This window comes from Vanessa atalanta, chromosome 16 (genome assembly GCF_905147765.1).
Source record: "Vanessa atalanta chromosome 16, ilVanAtal1.2, whole genome shotgun sequence".
NCBI lineage: Eukaryota > Metazoa > Arthropoda > Insecta > Lepidoptera > Nymphalidae > Vanessa > Vanessa atalanta.
The window spans coordinates 9,669,521-9,695,183 of NC_061886.1; the positions used below are offsets into that span (position 1 = coordinate 9,669,521).

Here is a 25,663-nt window from a genome sequence, read left to right on the forward strand (position 1 = left end):
AAATAATTATAGGCGTATTTCCAAGAATTTTACTATGGCGGCTAACGTCAAGGAAAAAGATAAAAAATATATTTGTCAAAATTTCCATAACTATCATTCAAAGAGATTCCATTCCATTCCATTCTCACTACGTTTCTATCATTTATCGTCGTTATAATACGAACTCTAGAACCGGATGACAATCACCGCCATCTAGAATGTATGTCATGAAATTTATTTATGAACATCTTAGTTTCGCTACTTGACGAGAGATGGAGATAGTTGAAAAAAAACGAATGTAATCTTATATAATTCATTCATCATCAGGTTGTTTATCTAAATCTTCATTTGGCGCTCAATACATAGCTGATCAATAATTGTCAAGTAAGTGTGTATATGTTTGTTGAATATTTGCTTATAATTTCAAATAATTTAGAACACACAATTACACTGATAACGGATCTTATAATTATGAAAATATTTAAAAACAATATTATCTTGATAAGTAAATGTTTTTTAGGTTAGGTTCTATATCAATATATTTTAAAAAACTCAACAAATAATATACCTATTGTATATTTTTTATGCATTTTAGAATGCATAATATAAATATGTATTTTATGGAAAATATTTTATTAGATACTTTTTTAATTTATTATCTGTGTTTTTATTAAGTTTCCAAGTATATAGTTCGTAATTAAATAAATTCGTTATTATATCCATACAAAAATTTAAACAAGAGATACCTTTATTCATTATAAAACAATTAATTTTTCACTTAGAATATACCATAACATTAAAAAAAAATTGAGTTTGCTGAACTGATAGAAAGACAAATTAGATAAAAAACGACGAAACGTGATAGTTTTGGTAAAAGTCAGATATTCTAAACTAAATTAAGTCAGTAAATTAATTTCACTGTGTTTATTATCCACTGCCATCTATCGTCATTTGGTAGAATTCAAAATGACCGTTCGGCGTCCACTTGCCGTCAAATTCCGTGCCAACTTTAATTGGATATTTCCGCAAAACCGACGTCATTTTAATAAAACCAAGGTCGAGGGCGAAAAATAGCCAATTGATGGTCGAGCTGGACGTGATTCCCGATGATGGTTACAGAAAATTTATAAAAAATATATTAATTATAAAAGGGATTTGCACAAATTAAAAAATAAAAAACATTTATTATTTGTTGCTTTTCCCGCCAATCGTATTTTCCTTTTTTGTCTCCTTGTCTGCCATTGTTCAGTTCAGGCAAAGGTTACTTGACATTGCTGACTGTTGACGGTCCTTGAACCACAATTCAAACCTAAACATTTACTGAAACGTTTTATGTTCGAACGTTAATCAAAAACATATTATTTCATTCATTAAATTCATTAAAATTAAATCATTAATTAAAATGGCCTGTAATAGAAGTTGATGACTAATAACAATTGTATATGTCACACCGTTCTTATATACAAATATATAAGTACAATAAACTTTAACATGACCAAGTTTTTAACCCATGTACATGCAACAATAGGCAAAATATTTTTGTTTTAACTTTTGTGTCATCAGTGGACACAATTTTAATTTAAAACTAGGCGTGTATTAACTACCTTGGTTTATACCTACTTAAATATATAAAATCCCACAGAATATTTTGGGCGAATATCTCACAATTTCAATCTTAGAAAAGGCTAAATTTATTGTTGTAATAACTTCTCATACTAAAGTTTAAAAAAAAATATATTTCTTTTTACACACTTCCATTTTTTCCTTCTACATAAGATACAATAAGCAATCGTTTACAGGATCACTTGCAATTACCGCTTAGAATGTAATCGATATTTTAACCAACATTAATTGTTTCCTGATCAGCATACATCGATGTAAAAATACAGGCCATTTTAAATTGTTATCCTAAATGTTGTAGCAAAGAAAATTTAAATGAATGTATTTATACAGGGCCGGATCTATCATATGGCTTTTCGGGCTCAGCCCAGGGCCCCGTGGATTCAAGGGGCCCCAACTAAGTCAAGTCAAAAAAAGTAAAAAAAAGACGATAATGCGAAAGAATCCATAACTTTATTAAATTAAACAGATATTATTATTATGGTTTGCAGCCCTGCGAGTCCTGCAATTAATCAAACCCCTTTAATTAATTTAATTCAAGTCTACGTCCAAATATGTCTCAGAGGGGCCCCTCAGTAGTGTTAGCCCAGGCCCCTCAGTAGTGTTAGCCCAGGCCCCCCTAACATATGGTCCGGCCCTGTATGTATATCAATCAACATGTTTATTTTTTACGATTATGTAACGTTATCTGTAAGTTTTATCTAATTGTTCAGCTTCTGTAGATACGCGACACTACAAAGACGACACTTATTCTTAATACATTTTTTAAAATATTTTATTCTCATTTTTTTAAGATACTCAAAATGTCTCTCAAACGTGTACTGATCGTAAATAAAATGTTTCCCTCGGCTGGACTCGAATTATTAAAAAAGGAGTAAGTATTTTTTGTCATTTTAATAACATTTTGCAGATTTATTATTAATTTATTCCTACTTATAACAATTGTTAAATATGTTTATTTTTTTTTTGTTTATTTCTATTAAAAATAATATATTGTATGTATAACTAATTATAATATAACTTTACGAAATAACTGTTTATTTAAAATCGAAATCTTATTCTTTATTTAGATAGACTGGGTTATTAATTACATTTACACAAAATCTGACATTAGCGATACTAAAAAAGAGTATTAACCGACTACATTTTATCAATTACAATCATTACCAATAACGTTATTTAAAACTTTAACTTAAACACGTTACATAAAAAAACGATTACGTAACGTTTTTTTCCTTTAAAATAAGATTGGTAAAATTTTCAGACTAGAAACAACTGTGTTACCAATTTTGGATTACGAAGCGGACAGTTTGGCTACAATCAAAGCCAAGATTAGCGCTGGATTTGACGGTCTAATATGGAATACAAAGCATCGCTTAACTGGGGAGATATTGGACTTAGCGGGTAATATTATTTAATTTCATTTTTTTTCCTATTTATATTCCATATCTTTTGTTAATATCAAGTTACAATTATCAAGGGATCTAACAAAACTTTCTTATACCTTTATAATTTCAATAAATTACGAGATTTATTTATAATACCTACTCTATGTGGACATGTACATTTACGGATTATAATTGTTGACTGCCTCGTTGCTGTAGTGGCTAGCTGATGTGGCTAAAAATATAACCGAAATTGAACAAAAACATATCCCGTGCTTTGTAAAGCCCTTAAAGTCGTTGCAAGGACGCGTGACCTCGTGACCCTCGGGCGTGTCGGTTTACCGGACAGACATTTCGGTTATTTTGACGTTCTCATGAGCGAAGAAAGAGAATCTGTGTGTGTATAAATTTAAACACTAGCATATGTATTGAGCAGAAGAACTAACTGCTTAAGGTTAACCAACGTGATCGAAACTTTATCCGCCAATTATTATTATCAATTTTCAGGATCTCGCCTCAAAGCTGTAACCACTAACGCATCTGGCATAGATCACATAGATACGGACGAACTGAAGAAGCGCAATCTCCCCTTGGGAAATACACCGAGTGTTTTGGACAACGCAGTTGCTGATATCGCTATCGGACTTATGATTGGCGCTGCGAGACGCTTCAAAGAAGGCGTCAAGGAAATTGAAACGTTAGTATGAAATTATTATGTTTAACAGTTTTGAATCTTCAGTGCTGATTACTGATTACTGATTAGATAGCGCTTAGTACTACAATGTACAATCATTTATTTAAGTACATAACTATTTACTTTAAGGATTTTTTGGAATATCAATACATTGTCTAGCACAAAAAGGATTATTCAAATCTAAAAAACTATACCCTATTCCAATCAAAGGAGTACAGACACACAAACCGTAGTGTTACGAGACTAGCTCTAGTCTCCAATACGATGCTACGTTATGACGTAGCATCGTATAATTTATTATATCATAATAAATTATATCATGAATAATATCACATTATTATTATTATTACATATTATAAATATCTACAATTATTATTGTAATTAATTGATCAATTATTTGTACAACTTCAGTTGATATTATTTTATATGGAATAACATTTAATACTGGCATGTAACACTATTTCTTATTTTAAAAGTGATTGAGCTGTCATAAGGAAAACAATTGGATGATTGTGGAGCATTGTAAAAATATAGAGAAAGATTGGAGCGTCATTGTACAACATAATTTTATTTTGCCATCCTGAACTACTGAAATTACAGTAGATTTACATATTCCATACGACTTCCTAATATATTAGCTATATTATGCACGACAAACATTTCTCAATTTACATATATTTATATATAGTACAACACTTAAATAATTACATCAACTTCAAGTCACAACAGTATTCCACTCAACTAATAACATCCACATTAAGATCCGATACCAAATTTGCCGACATTAAAACGCCATTTCTAAGATATCGACCAATGATTTCGCATCAATTCAAGTTCAACGTTGTTTACTTGTCTTTACACTTCTTGTGATTTGAATAGGCTATATATTATGCTATGCTAATATATATATATATATATATATATATATATATATATATATATATATATATATATATATATATACATATATGCTATAATATAACACTCATTTCTTCATCTTCGGTAAGTATTCAATACTTTGGTACGCTTATAAATACTGAAGTATTTTCTTATTATTTTAGCGGTGAATGGAAATCGGGCGTGCAATGGTGTCTCGGGCAGGATATAGCCAACAGTACTGTTGGTATCGTGGGTTTGGGAGGAATTGGACAAGCCGTGGTCCGCAGATTGAAAGGCTTTGATGTCGCTAAGTTTATATATAGCGGACGCACAGATAAAAAAGAAGGTTCAAAATTAAAACAAAATTATTTTTTTATATTATGCCAATTTTATTGAATCATCATTTTCAATTTCATAGTTAAATTAAGACGCTTACAACAGTTATATACACTTATATATATAATGTATTTATAACGTATGTATAATTCAGGTTAGGTATATAAGTAGTAGACTATAATTCATTTTAACTTACTCTGTTCAATTAGCAGCAAAGAATAAAATAAATTTGGTATGTAAATAAAATGGAAGACCCGCTTTAGATAAAGATCGTGAAGAATTAGCAACACAAATAAATATGTTTGCTATAATATTGATAACATTATTAAGATAATTATTTATTGAAATGAAATCGTAAGACTAGCGAGCTAATTTTGAATAATGAGTCGTTAAATAATAATTATTATTATGCGTGATTATACTGTCGAAGGTCATTAGATGCTGTGAGCGTCTTAATAAGTTTTTTTATACAGCTTTGGAAATGCTTTTGTTAGCTTTTCATCCTTATTAATTCACAGATGATATCCATTTATTTGTTTTCTAATTTAATTATACAAGTCAAATCTCTTGTCCGGTCAAAATTACTTTTACTGGCAACACAGTTAATATAACTTTTGACTAAAACATAGGTTTGATTTAGTTAAGTTTTTTCAGTGATCGTATATTCTGAAAAAGGGGTACATGGAACCTGGATCCTTATAATGAGATAAACATACAACATATAATTAGATAATAAAAATAATAATTCTGTATTATTAACTAAGTTATATACTCGTAGAATATAAAAAATCGAATACATACCTACAAAGTAAAACAAAGTATTCGAATTGCAAACGATAAATAAATCGTAATAAATAAATAAAGATTATTTATTATAAACTAACTTTTCATAAAATTAACCAATAACATATCGTCAGCGGAAAATAAAAATCAAAAACGCCAAAATAGTACTTTCGAGAAATGAGGTTTAATAACTTAAATTTAAACCTCAATTCCCAAATGCAGCACTTTGGCGCTTTAGCCTTTCTTCCTCCCACTGACGATTTGATTTACATTAAAAACAATTTATGTATCATTGTTTTTTGATCCTTTCGTATAAATTTCAGCAAAAGACTTGGGAGCAAGTCGTGTGCCATTCCCGCAATTGTTAAAAGAGAGCGACTTCGTTATCCTTTGCTGTCCTCTAACAAATGAGACGAAACACATAATAAATGCTGATAACCTAGGCATTATGAAGAAAACATCCGTTCTTGTTAACATTGGGAGAGGAGGTACGTAAGATTGTATTCTTATCAGAAATGTATGTAGTATGTTATTAATATACTATGTTGTCAATCCAATCCAATTTTTATAACTTGTCACGTTGAATGACTCCTTAACATACAATTTCCTAGTAAGCTATTTGATTAATTAACCAATCTTTTAAGCAGTAGATATTACTAAATTTATAGCCGGGAAAAGGGGAATAAAGCGAGAAAGCTTATAAATTACTGTAACTCTGAATTGAGAAGACATCAATGGTCGAGACCTAAAATCATCTATGGTATTCAAAATGGACTCTGGTTACTTGCGTTTTGAAGGACTGGTAGGTTATCAGAACTTTGGAAATAAATTTAAGTGACATGCTGTTGTATTATTATTAAAAATATATCTGAAATATTTATCCTGTTGAGATTGAAATAGCTATATTTAGCAAAAGGAAAACGACACGATTTAAGTTATCAAGAGTCTGACCAACTTAACGTCTGCAAATAGCCTGTAAATATACCTAAAGGATAAAGCACCTTCTCTAACATTGATGAAGGTTTGAAGCTTATTCTTCGTCACTGTTCGAATACTGGCTGGTGAATTATCGCGTACTTGTAGACAATAACCCAACGTATAACATAAAATAAAATTCAATCAAATTCAAAAAATGCGATTAGTATAACACATTAGTAAATGTTTAATCAAATCGGGATTCAACTAAACTCTAGTTTAAGCTGTAACAATAAAACAATCGTAGTGCTATTCTTTTAAAAAAAATAAGGATTATCCTCACTGACGCGGAAATAGCGTAACAGAGAACGCTATTAATTAATTCTTACAAGCAGGGCCGGATCTACCCAAAAAGCCGTACGGCTTTTTGGGCTTCAGCCCAGAGCCCCGTGGATTCAAGGGGCCCTCAAGTCAAGTCAGTCAAAAATAGACGATAATTTGAAAGAATCCATCTTTTTATTAAATTAAACAGATCGTATTGTTTGCGGCCTGTTTGTCTTAAGTGGGCCCCCTAAGTAGTATTTATTAAGGCCCAGGGCCCCCTAAACTCACGGTCCGGCCCTGCTTACAAGCAATTAATTAGGTTTTTTCAGCCAATGACAATACTCAAAAGTGGTTCAGTTATTTACATATAAAACGATTTTATTCTAGGTCTTGTAGATCAAGCAGCTTTGTATAATGCGTTGAAGAGCGGGGAGATATTTGCGGCCGGATTAGATGTCACGACGCCCGAACCGTTAAACAAAGATGACCCTATAGTTTCTCTGCCTAATTGTTGTAAGTAATATATATTTAACTAACAGAGAATCAATTACTGTTTAGTCGAGTCTGCTAGTGATCATATCAAGATTTTGCTGGAGCACACAACCTATGAACCAAGAATGCCCATTTTTACATTATTGTGTAACAGTTAACATTAGATTTTAAAAACATGATTGATGTGCTACAGAAGTGAAGCTGAGCACGATTTGCTTTGTATGATTTTAATTTATAACTAAACTACAAATTACATGTCTGAAAAGATTTACAGTCAGCAGAATAATGTAGTCTGAACTGTCCTATTATTTGTCTGAACATGGACAAATGCAACGTTCGATATAAAAAATATGATTATTGGACTATTATATTAGTTTTTATCGAAAACGTCTCCTTAAAGAAACCATCATCCTTGAGGCTAGTGCCTTGTATTTAAATTGATATACTCGTCAATGTCAAATAAGCCGACATAATTTTTACCACGGGTATTATTTTTGCCACCAGCCCGAAAGGCCACAGATTTTTTTTAGACAAGAGATTTATCAGAACATAAACCGAGTTCTTAAAAGACTCAAATCATTAGCGTAGCTGATATTATTGACACTAATTCAGTCAATGTGACATCTTACCTACTGTCATGGTTGCTGAATGAGATACACGTCCCATATTTTAAAAATGTATTGATAAGGGAATACTAATCGCTCAAGCATATTTATACTCTGTGCTAATTAAAGTAATTTAAATTAAAGTGCATATAATATATAACTTCAAAACGCATAAGTGATTTAATAAAACTGGAACTATTAATAGTTTGTTTTTATTTTTAATAATATTTCAGACATAATTCCACACATGGGCAGCGCTACGGTAGAAACAAGAAATGCAATGGCTAAAATATCTGCTGAGAATATACTTTTGGCTCTTAAAGGAAAGCCCATGATGTGTCCTATCCCATTATGAATAAACACAAACAGCATACACTTCAATACAATCGTTGAAGCAAATAATATAAATACAAATCGTTAAATTTCAAAATTTTCAATTAAATTGGTTTAAGCTAAACTTTTTTTGTATTAAGTAATAAATATTGATAAATAATATTGATTGCATTTTTATTTTTATTTTTAATCATGTAGTTACGAGAAATTGCAAAAAAAATAATTGCAAAAATACCCAAATCAATTACTTACTAATCTAAAAATACTACAAAATTAATTGGCTGAATAGATTTAGTCTCGCATATCTAAACTAGGCCGTAAAAAAAATACAAATTCTATCTGTAACAACATTACATTCACCCACGCCCGATCTTGTTTCGGAATAAGTTTAGCTCAGCAACCTTGATTACATTCAGACCAGAAGACAGAACACAAGTAGCGCGTCAAATGATAACAAGTGTTATCTAGAGTGATTGTTATACTGATTGTTATCAGTGTTACATAAATATAATAATGCTATATGCATTCATTGTCACGGCAGTAGCGGGCGTGTTGTTACCGGCGCACAACGCATTAACAACAAATATGACAAAAAACCTTAAAGTTCTCGTGTCTTCGAACGACTATCCTTCCAGTGGGTTGGACGTACTTCGTGAACAGTATGTATCCATAATATTATTAAGCACTCATTTAAACAATAAATGTTGATTATACTATTACTAATATTACAATTTATGTAAATTTCGACAGACGTTTGATTTTATTAACGATATAACAAATCAGTTTCGACAAAAATCAGCTAATTAATTTTACCAAATCACAATAAGTGTTTACGATAGTTTGAATTATAAAATAATTCATACAAAAACATAATATAAATAAATTAGATACTAAGATCAAATAAAAAAATGCTTTGTTTTTAAATTAACGTTCAAATTAGTTAATGTTCATAATTATACACTCAAAAATAATTAGGTACTACATTAACTAGGTATCACATTAAAATCTTGAAGAATTACATTAAAATAATGTATTTGGAGGAATGTATTTCAAGGTAGGAACATATTATAATTGAGGTTATAATATGTTCCTACCTTGAATTGTATTCTAATAATTATTAACTTAAGGTTGTATATGTGCATAAATAATAAAAGTACATACACAGTTACTTCTGAGGTTAACCGCATTTATTTCTAATCTGAAACAAACCGCTCTCTTATCATATTTGACGTTTATTTTACAACCAAACCACAGATAAAATACGTAAAGTATACCTAAAATAAATCGTTACTAGGATCATATTAAACAAAAATAAAATAGGTGTTTCTTTTTTTAAGCGACTTGCTGTAACCCTATTTATTATTTCCATCAAAATAAAAAAAATATTCCAACAAAAATCGTTAAATTTGATGGTACTGGTATTATTTACGGTAACTTTTATTGGTCGTCGAACATAATGTGAACATTCAATTCATTTCTTAGTTCAATTGCTTTTATTTGTGTATCATGTGTTTCTATTTTGCAATCCATGGTCATCTGTCATAACGCATTTGAGTGATTTTATCTACAGATAAAAAATACCACTATACTTTGTACCATAATTATTACCATTGAGTTTGCTTTTTCAACTTTTGATTTTTTGATTTTATGTTTGTTTAGTTTAATCATAGATATTGGTACCTCTGTCATTATAAATTAAATATAGGTAATACTCTATGTAAATATATAAAAGGTTGAACAACACGGGTATAGGTTTATAACAAACGCGGAGAGTCTGAAGGGTTCTTCCGCTAGAAGTTCAAATACACATATTGTTCGGTTAAAATTACTTAAAGAGTTTATTAGCATTATTTTTACTACTTTACTTGCCCATGGGTCTCAGACTGCTTAGCTTTAAACTTGCCTAGATTAATTTTATTCACGAACTTTATTGGATGAATGTTAAAATAAAATAAATTAAATTAGAGGTATTTTGGGATTTTAAATAATTAACACAGCAATAGCTGGTCAACCGCATATTTATTAGGTTTACAAACAATATAAACTTCCACCAATTACTGTTTTAATATTTATGTTAATATGCTAATGATTTTTTTCTTTGATTTTGGCCCGTTGAAGATTTATTTGAACTGAAATATAGCCAGAAACTCGCTGTTATATATAAATAGATGATTTGGTAAGCAGAAGGGCAAATAAGCGTATTGATGGTAAGTGGGCATTACTACCCATTGGCGCCGTAAAAAAATTAACCATTCCTTACATCGCCAAAGCGCCATCAACCTTAGGAACTGAGATCTTATGTCCCTTGTGCCTGTAGTTACTCTGTCTCGCTCACCCTTTAAGCCGGAAAACATCAATATAAATACTGCTTCTTGGTACTCTCTTAAGTAAGTGAAGATGTTAAACAAAAAAATAACGTATATGAATTGCAACAGTTTCACGGTGGTTCAGAGCCCATACTGCAATTTTGGGGAAGAAGGCGCTAATGAGAACAAGGCAGAACTGCTGAAACTAATACCAGGATCATCAGCACTGGTATGGATTTCACATCATCCCATCACGAAAGAATTATTGGACAAAGCAGGTAATTTTGTAAAGTATGCGTAATATATAATTCCTATTATGTTGTACACAACATTTAAGCTAAGACGGACATTAGCTTCAACTGCAGATATTAAGTAAAAATAATTTTCTTTAGTCTAGTTTAGTATCAAATTAGGGTAGAAGTTGTGCTTGGCAAGAGGCTATCATCTATTAACTGGCAAAATTCTGTGAACTTTCTGTGATTTCGGTACCTTGACCCCCTTATCCTTGGTGTTCAAACCTTTAACAGGGTACTTCCTTTACTACAATGTTGCACACACCAAAACAATAGACTTTAATAGTCTATTGCAAATATGAAAAAAGAAGGAAAAAAAGATTACATTTTAAAAACGCTTAACGCTTCGAATCATTGTTACACTAGCATTCGTAATCTCAGAATCTATGCGAATTGATTATGAGTTATCAATGATGAGATATTGATACATAAAAATGCATTTGAGAAGTACTGCCATAATACTGCCAATAAATGTAATAAAAATTTTGTGATAGCTGTTTTAATATATTTTATAAGAGACATTATTATTAAAAAAAATCGTAATGAAATAAAAAATATATCTTATAATAAAGAAAATTGTGATTCTAGCACTTGTATAAATATATAGTTACCATAAAATTCCGAACTAGTTGTTGGTTGCGTCTTCTCTCACGTTGTTCAGGTTATTCATCGATCCATATCTTGGGGTTCAAGCTTGTTTCATATAATTAATATAAAAATTCAATTTATTCGGTTCAATGGTTTGACTGTAAAAGAGCAATAGACAGACAAACAGTGAAAGTTACTTTCATAATATTAGTATAGATTAGAACCTATATATGTATGTATTTTACTCTAACGATAGGGTACTTTTCCATCAATTAAATTACATAACATGTAGGTATGTGAATTACATAAAAATAAATCAATCATGCTTTTTTATCATCTATACAATCTTGTTTTGTGTAATATTTCTCAACGATAAATGTACATGACATAGTTGTTCATTGGCAAAGTTTAAAACATCTGCGGATTTTTATTATAGAAAAATACTAAGGATAAGATATAGAAAGGATTTATCGACTTTGCGAGTCGGAAACTCGAATAGTGCCACATATTGAAATAAGATTGTATATAGAGCCTTTATTTCTCGTGTTTAAACAATTATGTCGCATTTTATTAACATTTTCTAAATTACTGTAAATCTATATAATATTGTTTTAAATATATTGTAAAGCAACTTATGGTATTCCTACCTAGTCTCGAACTCCCAGCTTAACAAAATCCTGGACACCACTTTTTGTAGAATGTAAACAGATTAAATATCAATAACGTTACTCCAAAGTGATATACAGTAAAACTGTGAAAATAGCCACAATATGATCGAGTTTTAGCATAATTTAGGAGGTACTCTAATTTTTCTAAACAACATATGCTGCAGATCTAATGGTTCAAGTCAGGGACGATAAATAAAAATTACACTTAAGTTACGAATCTAAAGTGTTTTTTTTACATTAACATTATAAAATATGTTTTGTATATAAAATTGTAAATCAGTTATTAGTAGACAACAATGCATTGTGTACTTCGTAGATCGGTCAGTAGTCAACTTTAATAAGTAATGAAGTATCGTCATCAACAATACAATAAATTTAACATAGAAATAAATATCATTGCGGAAATATAACTCCTTAGATTTTTGTTTATTTCATAGAAGAAATCACGAAAGACTAATGACATTATTTTATTTATCTAAAGCTTTTGATTGTGTAGAACATGAAACGCATTATGTTGAAATATTAATGATCGATGATAAAAATTCTTGTTCGCATTCTTTCATACTTCATTCATAATATATATTAAAAACAATGCTAATACATTAATATACAATACATTAATATATAATACGTGTAAATGTTAATCTTCTAATAATAAATTGAACACCAAACTCGTCTGGATCTATATTTGGGAGTTTCACAAGGATCAACATTATGTCATTTCTATTTTTGACACTTCATTAAAACCTAATTAATAATTTGTAAGTTGATGAATAGACAATCAATTTAGGTATAAATATAAATTATATTAATAGTACTTTGATATATCATGGCCCGATCCTGCACAAGAAATCTGTAAAGGTAGATTATTAAAAATCGTATTTTATTTTTAGTGTAGAAAATACCATACCTAATTATTTTTGCTTCGCATAATTTATACAAATGTATTTGCATATATTATAAATAAGGTGTATGGGAAATCACACAATGCGAAAACCCAGTTTTTTTTTTTTTGCTTCCCCCGAATCTCTCAAATCAATGTTAAATATACAAATAGTATTTTACAAAATATATACTAATAAATAAATAAATAAAGAAAATTTACAATATAAATATACAAAAAATGCAAAATTTCATTAATGTCTGCTATAATAAAAGTCTACTGCGATACATCATTATATTTTAATAAGTCTATTAATTTCCAAGGTCCTCAACTGAAGATCGTGAGCACTGCTTCCGCTGGTTACAACCACTGCAACGTGCCAGAACTGAAGGCCCGTGGCATCAAACTATCGAACACCCCCAATGTTCTCAGTTCGGCTGTAGCTGAAATCGCTGTTGGACTCATCCTAGGAGCTGCTAGACGATTCACAGAGAACCTAGACCAAGTTCGAAGGTACATCTAACTTATAATATAATTTAAGATGTTTTCTCACCTCAAAAAATTTTACTATATTTTACAAAAGGCTTAATGGTAAAAACTCTACTAGATAACCTTAGGCCGTACAGAAAATAACTGCTAAATAAGGATTAAATTATATATTATTATTAAAGATAAATCGTTTAAAGCCACATAACGTGAAATAAGGAATTAAATACTAGATAAAAATTGTTTCGCAATTTATCGTTGCAGCTCAGGATGTTGCTCGATAAACGAAGAACATAACATGGAAATGTAACGTTAACAAAATCGTTTCTTATGGTTTTTTTTTTATCAATACATTTTTTAGTAAATACTTTAACAAGTGATCGTTTTTTTGAACACAAGATGATCCCATAAGGCTTCCGTTTTTTCATCGGATGCACGAAACCCTAAAACCAACTGTACTTTTTTTAAATTCCTCAATTTCTTTTGCCCCAGTATCAATGCCTATATATAATAACAGAACAGCTCCTTCGATATAATGTAATGTTTAAATGTATTGAAATATATATTTGTAATCATATTTTGTAAATTTTTACTAATTTATCTCAAAGGGGAGAGTGGGAAAATGGCTTCGACAAAGTGTTGGGACAAGACGTTAGAGGCAGTACCGTAGGCATTGTAGGCCTCGGTGGTATTGGTCAAGCTACGGTCAAGAGGCTGTCCGGATTTGAAGTCGGGAAGTTCCTTTACACTGGCCATAGAGAAAAGCCTGAAGGTAAGTTATTAAGTACTTACTTACTTTAATCAAACGCAAGCAAGCGTACAACTTATTCAAACGCAAGCAAGCACCACAGAATTTCCATGTGCTTAATTTTTGTTTGTAAACCTGCATGTGTCTAATTTCAATGTCCACCATCCTACACTGGAGCAGCGCTGAATTAGCTCCAAGCCTTCTCTTGAAAGGGAGAGGAGCCCTTAGCCGAGCAGACATTTACAGGCTGTTAACATGCTATCCAATGTGTTTATATATCCTGTTATTATTGCGAAATGCAAGAACAGCTTAAAGCACATTATAAACAAATATGCTAGACAATATTACGAGAAATTTCCTTGTGGCTGTGACTTACACTGGCATACTTAAGCAGAATTCAGAAAACCAAGTGTGGCTGTTTCGCAGTAGTCTTTACTTACACACATACAAACGATGGCGTAAAACCATATCATCATTTTTTATTTAATCCCTATAAGTTTGTTTGACAGTCCAGTATTCATTTCAATATAAATATATTTGACGTACGATTCAAATTCAAAGTCCATTTGAAATTAAAATTGCGTACTTTTTCAGCGTATAGCTTAGCTTAGATGCTAAAAGTAATTGATAACAACGCAACTGATCTTTTGCAGCGAAAGCCCTCAACGCGGAGTTCACATCACTTGATAACCTCCTAGAACAGAGTGACTTCATTGTGCTAGCGGTACCTCTAACTGACGAAACTCGTCACATGATCAACAGCACTACCCTCGGAAAAATGAAGAAGAACGCCATTCTCGTCAACGTTGGACGTGGGGGTAAAAATCACATACAAACACATTGAAGATATCCCTAATACTTGTTTAGATACCTTTGATTAAATCGAAAACTTTTTGAATAAACGATTCATAAAGAACATAGTTTAAATCAAATTAAAGCAACTAAAATCGATTCAATTTTAGTATTATTTTTTTGTAACATAAATGAAATAAAAAAACATTGACAATTATACAGATTTGGTGGACCAAGAAGCTTTGTACGAGGCTTTGAAGAACAAGAACATTTACGCAGCAGGACTTGATGTCACAACACCAGAACCTCTGCCGAAGGATCACAAATTATTAACACTGCCTAATTTATGTAAGAACAATGATATATATACTATAGTTTCTATTGAATCTTATCAAATTTAATAAGTAGTATTTCTGGGAGATTTTACTTTCATAATCAAACTTGAAATAATTAAATGGAAAGAAACCTGCATTTGTAGGAGCGCTTTCAATGAACTTATTTGTCCTTTATATAAAAGATAGAGCTGCATGACAACATGACACATTAAACAATTCCTATTTTTAGTTGTCCTGCCTCATATTGGGAGTGCTACGCTGCGTACAAGAAGCGACATGGCCGTGCTTGCATCCAACAATGTAGTAAATGCTCTCACCGGAAAACCTTTAATTACTCCAGTCCTGCCTTGATTCAAACTCAGATATGTTATCCATATTCTTAAAAATATAACAAGAAATGGTCTAGGGACTTAAATTTTATTAAATCTTTACTAACAATATGTATTGACTTTGTATATTTTTTTCTATAATGTAGTAACATAAAATTACAGTAATTAAATTAAGTTTTGAATATGGAATATATGAATTACTCTTTTTAGAATTAAAATTAAATTTTTAGAATGAAAAATTTGTATTAACATTAACAATGTCAATTATAACTCTATATACTCTTATTAATAAGTTATTGGTAAAACAAAAGAACCGAATTTACATGAGATTAAAGATTCTTTAACATTTCTTTGTATTTATTATCAATAAACAGACACATGAATCCACTATATATACACTTGAATATACATAAATGATTCTTTAGTGATTCAAAATAAAATGGACTAACAGGATATATATATTTTATTTACATTAAAGCAATATTCAAATATAAGCTGATACTATTATTAGTATAAATTTAAAAATGTTATTGTTCTCAAAGAATACATGTACATTATTGTATTTTTAAACTGCCTTCTTTATATGACTTATAAAAAAAAAACCTCTAACCCAATTTTAACAGAACTTTTCTTTATGTATTCTACAAAATTTTAGGAGTTGAAATTGAAACTTGACCTTACAAAAGTTGATTAACTAATTGTAGAAAAGTAGGAATAAATTAAAGACATAATCACAATCATGGAGCATCTGCCACAATAGTTCCTAGATCCTTCAAAAAAGGTTCTATTTGACTTTCCAAAGACAATATGTGACCAGTGTTGCAATTATCACTGCCAATAAATGTTATTACTAAGGGCAGCTTATTCATTTGAATCACCTAAAATAAATTAAAACTGTTTAATTCATTATTTATTTTTACCTGCAGCTTTACCATATCATAATCTGTGTGTATGATTTTGTAAAGATATATATACTTTAGAAGGATTTAATGGTTAATATTCACTATAAAAAAGTTTAATCTATAATAGTTAACATAAGTCCAATTAATTATTTACACATTCAGGCTAGTGCTTGGGAATACTGACATTTTAAAACGCACTGCATAGATTGGAGCACCAATCCAATCTCCAAATCTTCTCGAAAAGGGGAAGTCTTAGCCCAGCAATGGGAGAGATATATGTTACTTTTTACTTTATGCATATCATCAGTAAAAAGAGAGAAAGGCTATGGCAACTTTGGGATATGAGTTTTAAAAGTTAAGTGAGTAAACCTCCATTACCAAAAGTATCAAAATAGTCCATTAGCGTTTCTTTGTTTTCACTGATGATACAAATAAAAAGATACAAGAATCAACTTTTGTTTTAAAATTAATACTTTTAACTAAAATAATTCATATATTCATCATACCTGGTAGCTAGAATACATTGATATAACAGTTTTATTTCTCCCAAGCCCAAGTTTACTTGCTTGATCTGTTGCCATGCCGAATGTGGATATAAAATTAGGTCGCAAAGCTAATTGAGGAGCCTTTTCTGTAACAGATCTCACTACAGGAACTCCATCACGATCAGTAATTAAGATACAATGAAGACCGTTCACCCTATAAGAACAAGACAATAATATTAAAATATATAAAACAAATAAAATTATATAAAAATCGTATGTATAGAAAGTACTTTTCAAGCAAATGGTTTAGATATTTCCTTAAATCATCGACCATTTCTCTTTTTGTAATTTTAAATTAAAAACAAAGGTAAAGAAATACAACAACAAATCTGTGAATCAGCTGTCACTGGCTTTTTTTTAATGTTATTTATCTTCGCTAGTTAGGCACAAAACATTCTGCCAAGTGCTAATGTCACGCATTATGATCGAAGAGACCCTCAGGAGACTTTTCGGAATGAATAATACAACAAAAGACTGTATTGTCTATTTAATAGTAAATTATAGTGTAACCATGTCAATCATTACATGATATTTTACTATTATTAATCTTATTCAAATAAATATTATATATGCTTATAATATATACAAACCATGTAAACTGTAATTAAAGCGACCTTTGATGAAATCTCGAATCACATCGCATGTGTAGCATTGGACTAATATGATGGAATACAAATGTATGCTCTTCTTAATGTCCTCTTTGTGTATGCTAATACTCTGTGGTCTATATCTATAGTCAAAATGGAAGGTTCGAATTGACAAGTTTGTGATTTTCGTAATTTTATTTTTGGATTCACAAATGTTAATATACCTATTGCCTTTAAAAAGGTGTTTCTGTTATAAACGGCAGACTGAAGTTTGTAATAGACATAAAAAACAAAGTGAACAATCAACTTTTAAGGTGTCGCAACTGGTCGAAAAATAGCTCTGGTATGATGATAACAAAAGATATAAAAATTCAGCCTTGTCTCGTTATGTGCTCTTTTTCGTCACATGTGTACCGTAGGGATTAACGAGTCATGAATATTCGCAGCCGTGAAAGTTCAGTGATGTACACGTAACTATATGAAAAAGAGATTTTAAGGTTTATGACGTCACTAGAGTGAAAAGACAATAAAATTTCGGGTTTCGTATACGATGTTTGTTAGTTTTTTTCGGTGAGTGCAAGTATATTTTTGTTAATACAGTGAAAGGCGAGTTCACGGTGCAGAGGAGGTCTTCCGCGAGGATGGGCGGCGATGTCTGCCCCCTCCGATAGCGCTACGAGCCCTTCACCATGTGCGTGCACCAATATATCGCTTATGCAATTGTTTCATGAACTGAAACAAAAGTTTCCCGGCGTTCCCGATCATGTTGTGTCCAATACAATCGAACTGTACTGTCACGATAAGAAAGCTTGTGAGACACATCTCCATAAAGAAGTCAAGGCCTCCCTAACACATGCATATCATGCTTCTTCCTCGGCTGCAGCTCGTCAGCTCAATGAGCTCAAAGTTAATCCACCAATCAAGTGTCGCAACCAACCTATCATAAAACATGAAGCTGCTAAATGTACAGCTATTAAATCTGTAACTTGCCAAGGCCCACAAAAAGCTGTGATCAGCACGAGCTCTGAAACAGAAGAAGAAAAGCCACTAAAGTTAAACACCGACGCAAACCAAAATGTTGTTGAAAATAACACTGATGACAAAATAAATAATATTTCATCTCCAGTCACCATTATCAACATTGATAACTGCTATGCAAAGTATAATGCTGAGTCCCCAAGTGATTTGGAACTAACTAATGATAAGGCAGATAAACAAAGTACATTTCAAGAGTGTAAACAACTGGAGCAAGGCATTGATTCTGAACAACCTGAAAGCACAAATTACAAAATTTTAAAGAGCACTAAAATCAAAGCTAATTTAAATGAGAGATTAGATGCTTCAAAGGAAGTTAAAGAAAAGAAAACTATCAAGAAAGAATCACCGGTTAAGCCACCACAGGAGAAGCCCCAAAGACCTAACACACTAAACTTCATCAAGCCAAATCCAGACATTGCATTTACAGATCATTTAAAACAGCCTGAAGCTGAGTCCTGTAGAACAGTTTCCCCTGCACCATCAATACAAAAACCAGAGAATAAAGAGCAAAAATCTGGCAACTACCGACTAGATAGAGGATACCCTCTCAACTGGTCTGTTAATGTTAATTGTCATATGGACCTTAGTCGTGCATACTCTGATGGTGATTACGATAGCCCAAGAGCTATAACTTCTGTTAATTTAACAGTTTGTACTCCAACTTCAAACATGGCTAGTCCTGTAAGGGATACAAGAGAAGAAGATGGTGCATTTGAAGGTCATGTGACGGTAACTGTCAGTCCAAGCACAACACGACCACCGAGACGTCGTGCTCCTCCACCTCCAATGCAGAAATCTCACTTGGAGTCTCCCAGACCTAGCAGGGCTGCTCCAGAACCACCGGGTCTATCGCATGGTAAGACTTATGATTATTTTTTTATGGGGCCATTCAAGTATAACATAAACATAGAAAGGGTTCCCTGTTTATTTTTAACATGACATTATGCCTTATATATTTCTAATGAATAAATATTAAAAATTAAATTCATCTATAGCCTAAAAAATATTTTTGAGACTTAAAAACTGCTACTTACAAATAACAATAAAGAACTTAATGTAAATATTAGAAGTTCAAAACGGGTTCAAATTTTGAACTTCTTATATGTATGTAGGTGAAATAACTTTATTTAATTTTTACTAACTTGGAGAAGGGTAGGGTTAATAATTACTAAAATTCTATATAAGATTTTAAATTAACATGGTTATTTTTATTACTAACAGTTAGTACTAAATTTCTGTTTACGTTTACTTGATTGGTATGCCCCCCTAAACTGCAGGTGAAAACTAGTAATAGATAAAGTAATAATTTTATAAGTTTATCACTGTTCAATTTTCGTATTTTTTGTAAGTTTCTTTTTCGTTTTTTAAAAAGAACATGCCAATAGTATATCTTTGGCTTGGTGCTAAAATGGTCATTGCTTGATGTTTTAAATAACATTTACCCTTTTTTGTCGGCATTAGTAATGTGAAACTTATCATTCGACAACAAAAGAGTTTTATAATTTCTTACAAATGGCTAATAGTGGTATACATTTTACTCAAAAATGTGCAATGGCCCTTTTAGTACCAGGACTACTAATTTTGGTCTCCAGAGTGGATGTTAGTAAGACAGTTCCAAGAAATCATCTTTATTATTTTGTGTTCTCTAGAAAGATAAGATCATTAAAGACATGGAGCCTGACACATAAATAATGTCTGTATCAAATATTAGTTGCAGCTATCAACTCCATTTTCTTGAAACAAAAAAAAAGTCACGAATGTTAGGTGAATTAATAGCAGAGAATAAGAAATAACATGAGCATTACTAATAATAAGAATTTATATGGAAGGTCAAAAGGCCGCTAGTGCCTTATTATCCTATATTTTATGTTTTATTGCTCTGAAAAAAAGTTTTAATTGATTTAACAAACATTTCCCCTAGTATAGCTTTTTTCTCATGCAATATACAAATATAGATAATAGATTACCTATGATTGACATCTTTTCTGACTTCAGTAAGCCTAGTAGATAATTGTTCGCTCACTTCGACGCCGTCCATTTCCTACGAAAATTAAACACATTAACTTAAAATCGATCCTTGGCTATGCTGATACTTGCTATATGTGTTGCAATAGGTTTATATTGGTCTTCCCAAATAGGAACATGTCTCTGATTTTAAACCCACTTTATAAAAGAGGAAGGTCTCAATTTGTATGTTTATATATTTTATGTTGTTTGATTTGGAAAATTCTCTTATGTTCGAAAAAGCTTAATCCGAAAATATCTCGTTTAAACTTCGTAAAGATCTGGTGCTTAGTTTTGGAGATAGACAATAAAAATTATATATGTATGTATTATGTCTATGACATTGGGTATATTTATTTAATATATAAGTATTATATATTTTACATTCCAGACCGTTCCTTGATTGACCGACAAAAGGAACGTCTATCTCGATTAGCTTCTGCTGTAGCTCAAGAAAAGGGTCGCCTAGCGCAGCTTAACCGTGAGACTCAGATACTTGCTGCACCACCACCGACGCCGAGTGCAGCGCAGAGGCTCAAAGATTATGTGGAAAGGCTACGGGATGAGTGTGATACATTAGCTAAACGATTAGAAATGGATGGTCATGGTATGTATTATATGAAATAATCAACTTAAAGTAGTATCAGGAAATCTATTTAACTGATTAATTATTATTTAACAAGTTTCTTCTTATAATTATCTAATCTTAAGTAAGATTTATACATAATTATAAAATGTTTTTTGTTTTTTTTTTTTGAGTGAAAATACAATTTTTTTTTTTTATTAGCTCGTGTTATGCCCGTTGCAGAGGCAGACGACACAAGCAACTTCTACAGCAACATCTACACGGGACAGCGCCAGCCCACCTCGTGGCAGTGCCATATGTGCACCTTCCGCAACCACCCACTACTTGACAAGTGCGAAGAGTGTGACATGCCGCGGATATTCGTAGGTACGTCCCCAGCTACCACTCACGACTCGGGCTTTGGCTCCTTTCGCGATAGAAACAGGAGGGGTGCAAACCGACAGACCACAGATGTGGCCGATGCACCGATCTCCCATGTAGTCGGTGACTACAGAGCAGTGAATGTTTGAAAATTTACCATATGCCTTGAAAAGTGCCTTTGATATACGAGTGTTCGTTTTTTCAGTGTTTAACCAGACTTAAGTGTTATTTCTAAATGAGGAATACTAAACAGTATTGTGCAATCTTAACCTAGCATGTGGCATGACCACTCTATTGAAGGACTTGCCAATAATGGACTGTCGCTGACATTGGCATCTCCTTTACGGTTTGCTATTCATACCCAATGTTCCTGTTTGATATCAGACATTGAAGTTTTGCATGTGTGTTCTTATATACTTTGTAATTTTATTAACCTTTTAAAGTTAGAGAGATTTTTATGTATATAGGGTTTTTATTAGTTACCGAGTTAAAGTGTATAAACGGTATTAAGTCGGAATAGATTATCTTAATTTCAGAATAACAATTAAGATATTTGGTGGCTGTAAGGATAATGAATAATATGAATATAAAAGAATTTAAATAAATTATAGTTGGAACTCTTAATGCTTTATAGAATGGTGCACATCATTTTAAATTTTTTCTTGTTGACTTGAATTATCCATAAAGATGAGCTATGATTTTGTGTAAAAAATTAAGGAAAAAAAAATTAAATAAACATTTTTAAAGAGAAATGAAATTAATTGTTAAAAAGTTTTAGTATCAAAATCGATATATCTAATGTGATGATAGTTTTAATTAAAATATTGAATTTTATTAGGTGGAATTGTATATTTTCTTGTTATTTTAATTGTCGTTGTTAAGTTATGATACTATACGGTAGGAATATTTATTGTTTAATCTATACATCACCTATTTATAATCTGGTCACATCTTGAGGCATCACAAGATCTCATAAGAATATTATAATAATAAAACTAGAAGCACCTTGCCAAAAATAATACATTAAATTATTATTTTTTTTAAATTTTATATCGTCGGAACTTACTAGCCATATGTTAATTATAATATTTGCTCAATTTGCCGTTTGCTCAGATTGCTATAAAATTTATTGCCTAATGAGTTATCAGGGTTTTAATTTGGTTAGTTTATAAAAGGCAGTTTTCTTAACTTTATGATAAAAAAATACAGTGCTTAAATTATTTGATTGTAAAAGTATATACATAATAAAATTTTATCATTTTTAAAAACTATTTTGAAAATTATTAGAGATTTTAAATATAAGGCTTCTGGCACAATTATTGATATCACTTAAGTCTTATTTGAATATTAAGTGTAATTTAAATCACAAATCACTTACAAGTTATCACAGTATTAACATTTATTACCGAATTTCACTGTGATAATCAGTACAGGCGTAATAAATATTCTAAAGCATACATTAATAATTAAATATACAGATATACTTATTTAGTGAATTACAATGATAAGTATTTAACTTGTGGTATCTAATTTTCTTTACATTTTTTTTTTATGTTCAGATGGTTATAACTAAGTTTTTAATTTTAGTACACACTATATACAAAAGAGATTGCAATAATTTTACATTGTAGAATGATTATTGACTGTATTGACTTAATTATACTTAATAAATTAAAAATGTGATCAACATTTTTTTGGTTATTGAAGGAGAATAAAATGTTAAAAATATCATTGTTTATTTTTTTAGTAATGAATTGGTTATAATTACTTGAATTGAATTGAAAGAACTTCATCAAAATTACTAATGTTAGAGGTAAAACAGATATCTGGCAATTGTCCACTATACAGCCTAATTTTACTATCTGGCCGGATATAGTATATAATAATAGGTAAACACAGCAAAGAGGCACTGAAATATGAATTCAAGAAAATTTTGTCACAATCGAATATTGTTTCGCTTCAGCTAACCACCAAAGTAAAGGTGGTGCTTGCTATAAATTCTGTCTTAAAATTATAAAAAACCTGACTATTTTTATTTATCTGTTCCGTCTGCAATTTTTTTACAATGGGCATTCCATAAAATGTAGATTTGTTTTTTTTATATTTGTAATATATATCTATAATGTGCTTCTAATGCTTTAGTTTCAATTTATTTATGATTGAAGTTTTTTAATTTTGCAAGCTATAATTTCCGAGTGTTATAAAAAATTTTGGTACTCCTACTGTAACATACTTGATCTACAGATCACTATAATTTTAATAAAAAAAGACAAAAACCGCCTTATGGTAAGTACTATTTTATCTGTTATTAATTTTAACTCCTTGTTTGTTGCCGTGTTGTCGTTGGTTTTGCTTCCGTATCCGTTGTGTAAGTTATATTCAAATTTACATTAACATTAATAACTAGTATGTTCCTTGTACAGTATAATATTTGAGTTTTGTTTTATTTTTTACGCAGTTCGAGCACCAGATGGAATCACAGTTCATTTAATGCCTGGTCGTCGGAGTGAGTATACTAGTATTATTAATTAAGGGGCTGTAAATAAATGTAAAATATATATTTCATGACTTATTGATAACATTTATGTAATGTATCGCACTCAAAACATCAGAAAATTGTAAATATTTCGTTAAATTGAACGGGGGTGAATTGGCTAATTGAATTTCGACTTTTTTTTTCAGAAATAGTGCGGTCGTGGGTATTATGAAATGCAGCCTTGTCAATGAAATGTATTTTTAAGTTAAGACCTCTATCTTAAGTGCAGTAGCAATAAAATAAAAAACTATCTGTGATATTCGCATTTGGTAGTCTAATTTTTAGTTGAGGATTTTTGATTTGCACATTCCAAAACAAACGGTTATAGGTTCTTTCGTTGATCGATAGTATTAGGAACTGCGTGAAACGTAACTTACGAGTGAACTTGAGGACCTTGACGTGACTTTAATATTGTCCTTATTTTCGTTTTTCTCTTATACTTTCCTATTCTCACTGAGTGCTCTGTTGTACCAAATGCGAATAACTTAATGTTATTTTCATTTAAACACTGCTGCACTTAAGGTGGATAGGGAATTTATGTTAACATGTACTTTACTACATTATGTAAATGTAGTTATTATACTGGATGTGTTATGAGATAATCTTGAGTAATGTTTACATAAAACTAAAAAAGGAAACTGAACAATTTTTTATTAGTATTGAACTAAGTTCCGTGAAATTACTTCCAAAAAATGAATGCTTCCCTAATGTGATCTTATGAGGCATAAGTCGTTAGAAAAAAACCTAGATTCTGATTTAAAAAAAAACAAACGTGATATTTATAAGCAGATTAAATGTTTGCATCGTCACAAAACACGAGTTCATGCTTTATTATAAATTTAGTACGCTGTTTCTGAGCACATGGTACATACAAGTTAATATAAGATACCGTAGATTTTCCAAAAATTTGAGACATGCCTATTGATATCTACTTATATGACTTACAGCTTAAGTAAATATTAATTTTGTTTTAACAACGATAACATTTTTTTTATTTCACCACCTGTCGTGATCATGAAATTATAAGGAGCTCCATGCCAATATGCCAAATATAATGTAATCCAAAAATAGTATAATGTCAAATCCACATATTTTAATATATAAAATGAATACTATACTATATATATATATATATACATTGAAGGTAAGGTTTAGAAAATAGAAACGATAAATGAAAGAACAATTATTGTGTAGGTAAAAAATCAAACAGTGTGGAAATATGAAGCAAACTAAAATAAATGTATTTATAACTTGAAAATTAGCGCCGACATTAAGTCAAAAGGGTCGGTACGGGGTACTATGTTAGCACTAAAAACAAAATAGACTAAAAAT

At 30.8% G+C, this 25,663-nt stretch overlaps 4 protein-coding genes across 8 annotated transcripts; 3 read left to right on the plus strand and 1 right to left on the minus strand.

Annotated features, from left to right (window-relative positions):
- The first annotated feature begins 248 nt into the window (after nucleotides 1-248).
- On the plus strand, nucleotides 249-8,492 carry LOC125069826 (glyoxylate reductase/hydroxypyruvate reductase-like). The gene is made up of 8 exons (XM_047679414.1): nucleotides 249-363; nucleotides 2,394-2,473; nucleotides 2,864-3,003; nucleotides 3,492-3,681; nucleotides 4,740-4,903; nucleotides 6,000-6,164; nucleotides 7,303-7,428; nucleotides 8,246-8,492. Exons 2-8 carry the CDS (start codon nucleotides 2,403-2,405, stop codon nucleotides 8,365-8,367), a joined length of 978 nt encoding a protein of 325 aa, XP_047535370.1. The 5' UTR covers nucleotides 249-363; nucleotides 2,394-2,402; the 3' UTR covers nucleotides 8,368-8,492.
- A 208-nt stretch (nucleotides 8,493-8,700) lies between these two features.
- LOC125069761 (glyoxylate reductase/hydroxypyruvate reductase-like) lies at nucleotides 8,701-16,091 on the plus strand. Its single transcript, XM_047679330.1, has 7 exons — nucleotides 8,701-9,004; nucleotides 10,781-10,929; nucleotides 13,407-13,596; nucleotides 14,178-14,341; nucleotides 14,971-15,135; nucleotides 15,332-15,457; nucleotides 15,674-16,091. Exons 1-7 carry the CDS (start codon nucleotides 8,859-8,861, stop codon nucleotides 15,793-15,795), a joined length of 1,062 nt encoding a protein of 353 aa, XP_047535286.1. The 5' UTR covers nucleotides 8,701-8,858; the 3' UTR covers nucleotides 15,796-16,091.
- Nucleotides 16,092-16,367: 276 nt separating this feature from the next.
- Nucleotides 16,368-17,607, minus strand: LOC125069900 (ragulator complex protein LAMTOR3 homolog). Its single transcript, XM_047679506.1, has 3 exons — nucleotides 17,451-17,607; nucleotides 17,182-17,374; nucleotides 16,368-16,651 (listed from the first exon to the last, which is right to left on the minus strand). Exons 1-3 carry the CDS (start codon nucleotides 17,492-17,494, stop codon nucleotides 16,511-16,513), a joined length of 378 nt encoding a protein of 125 aa, XP_047535462.1. The 5' UTR covers nucleotides 17,495-17,607; the 3' UTR covers nucleotides 16,368-16,510.
- A 347-nt stretch (nucleotides 17,608-17,954) lies between these two features.
- Nucleotides 17,955-25,415, plus strand: LOC125069676. 5 transcript variants are annotated; one of them, XM_047679200.1, is made up of 5 exons: nucleotides 17,955-19,701; nucleotides 21,241-21,456; nucleotides 21,637-21,801; nucleotides 24,254-24,301; nucleotides 24,478-25,415. In XM_047679200.1, exons 1-5 carry the CDS (start codon nucleotides 18,459-18,461, stop codon nucleotides 24,501-24,503), a joined length of 1,698 nt encoding a protein of 565 aa, XP_047535156.1. In that variant the 5' UTR covers nucleotides 17,955-18,458; the 3' UTR covers nucleotides 24,504-25,415. The 5 variants fall into 5 exon arrangements, with proteins under 5 accessions (XP_047535156.1, XP_047535158.1, XP_047535154.1 ...); XM_047679202.1 differs by lacking the exon at nucleotides 24,254-24,301; XM_047679198.1 differs by lacking the exons at nucleotides 24,254-24,301; nucleotides 24,478-25,415 and having other exon boundaries at nucleotides 17,955-18,150; nucleotides 18,408-19,701; nucleotides 21,637-23,483.
- Nucleotides 25,416-25,663: the final 248 nt, after the last annotated feature.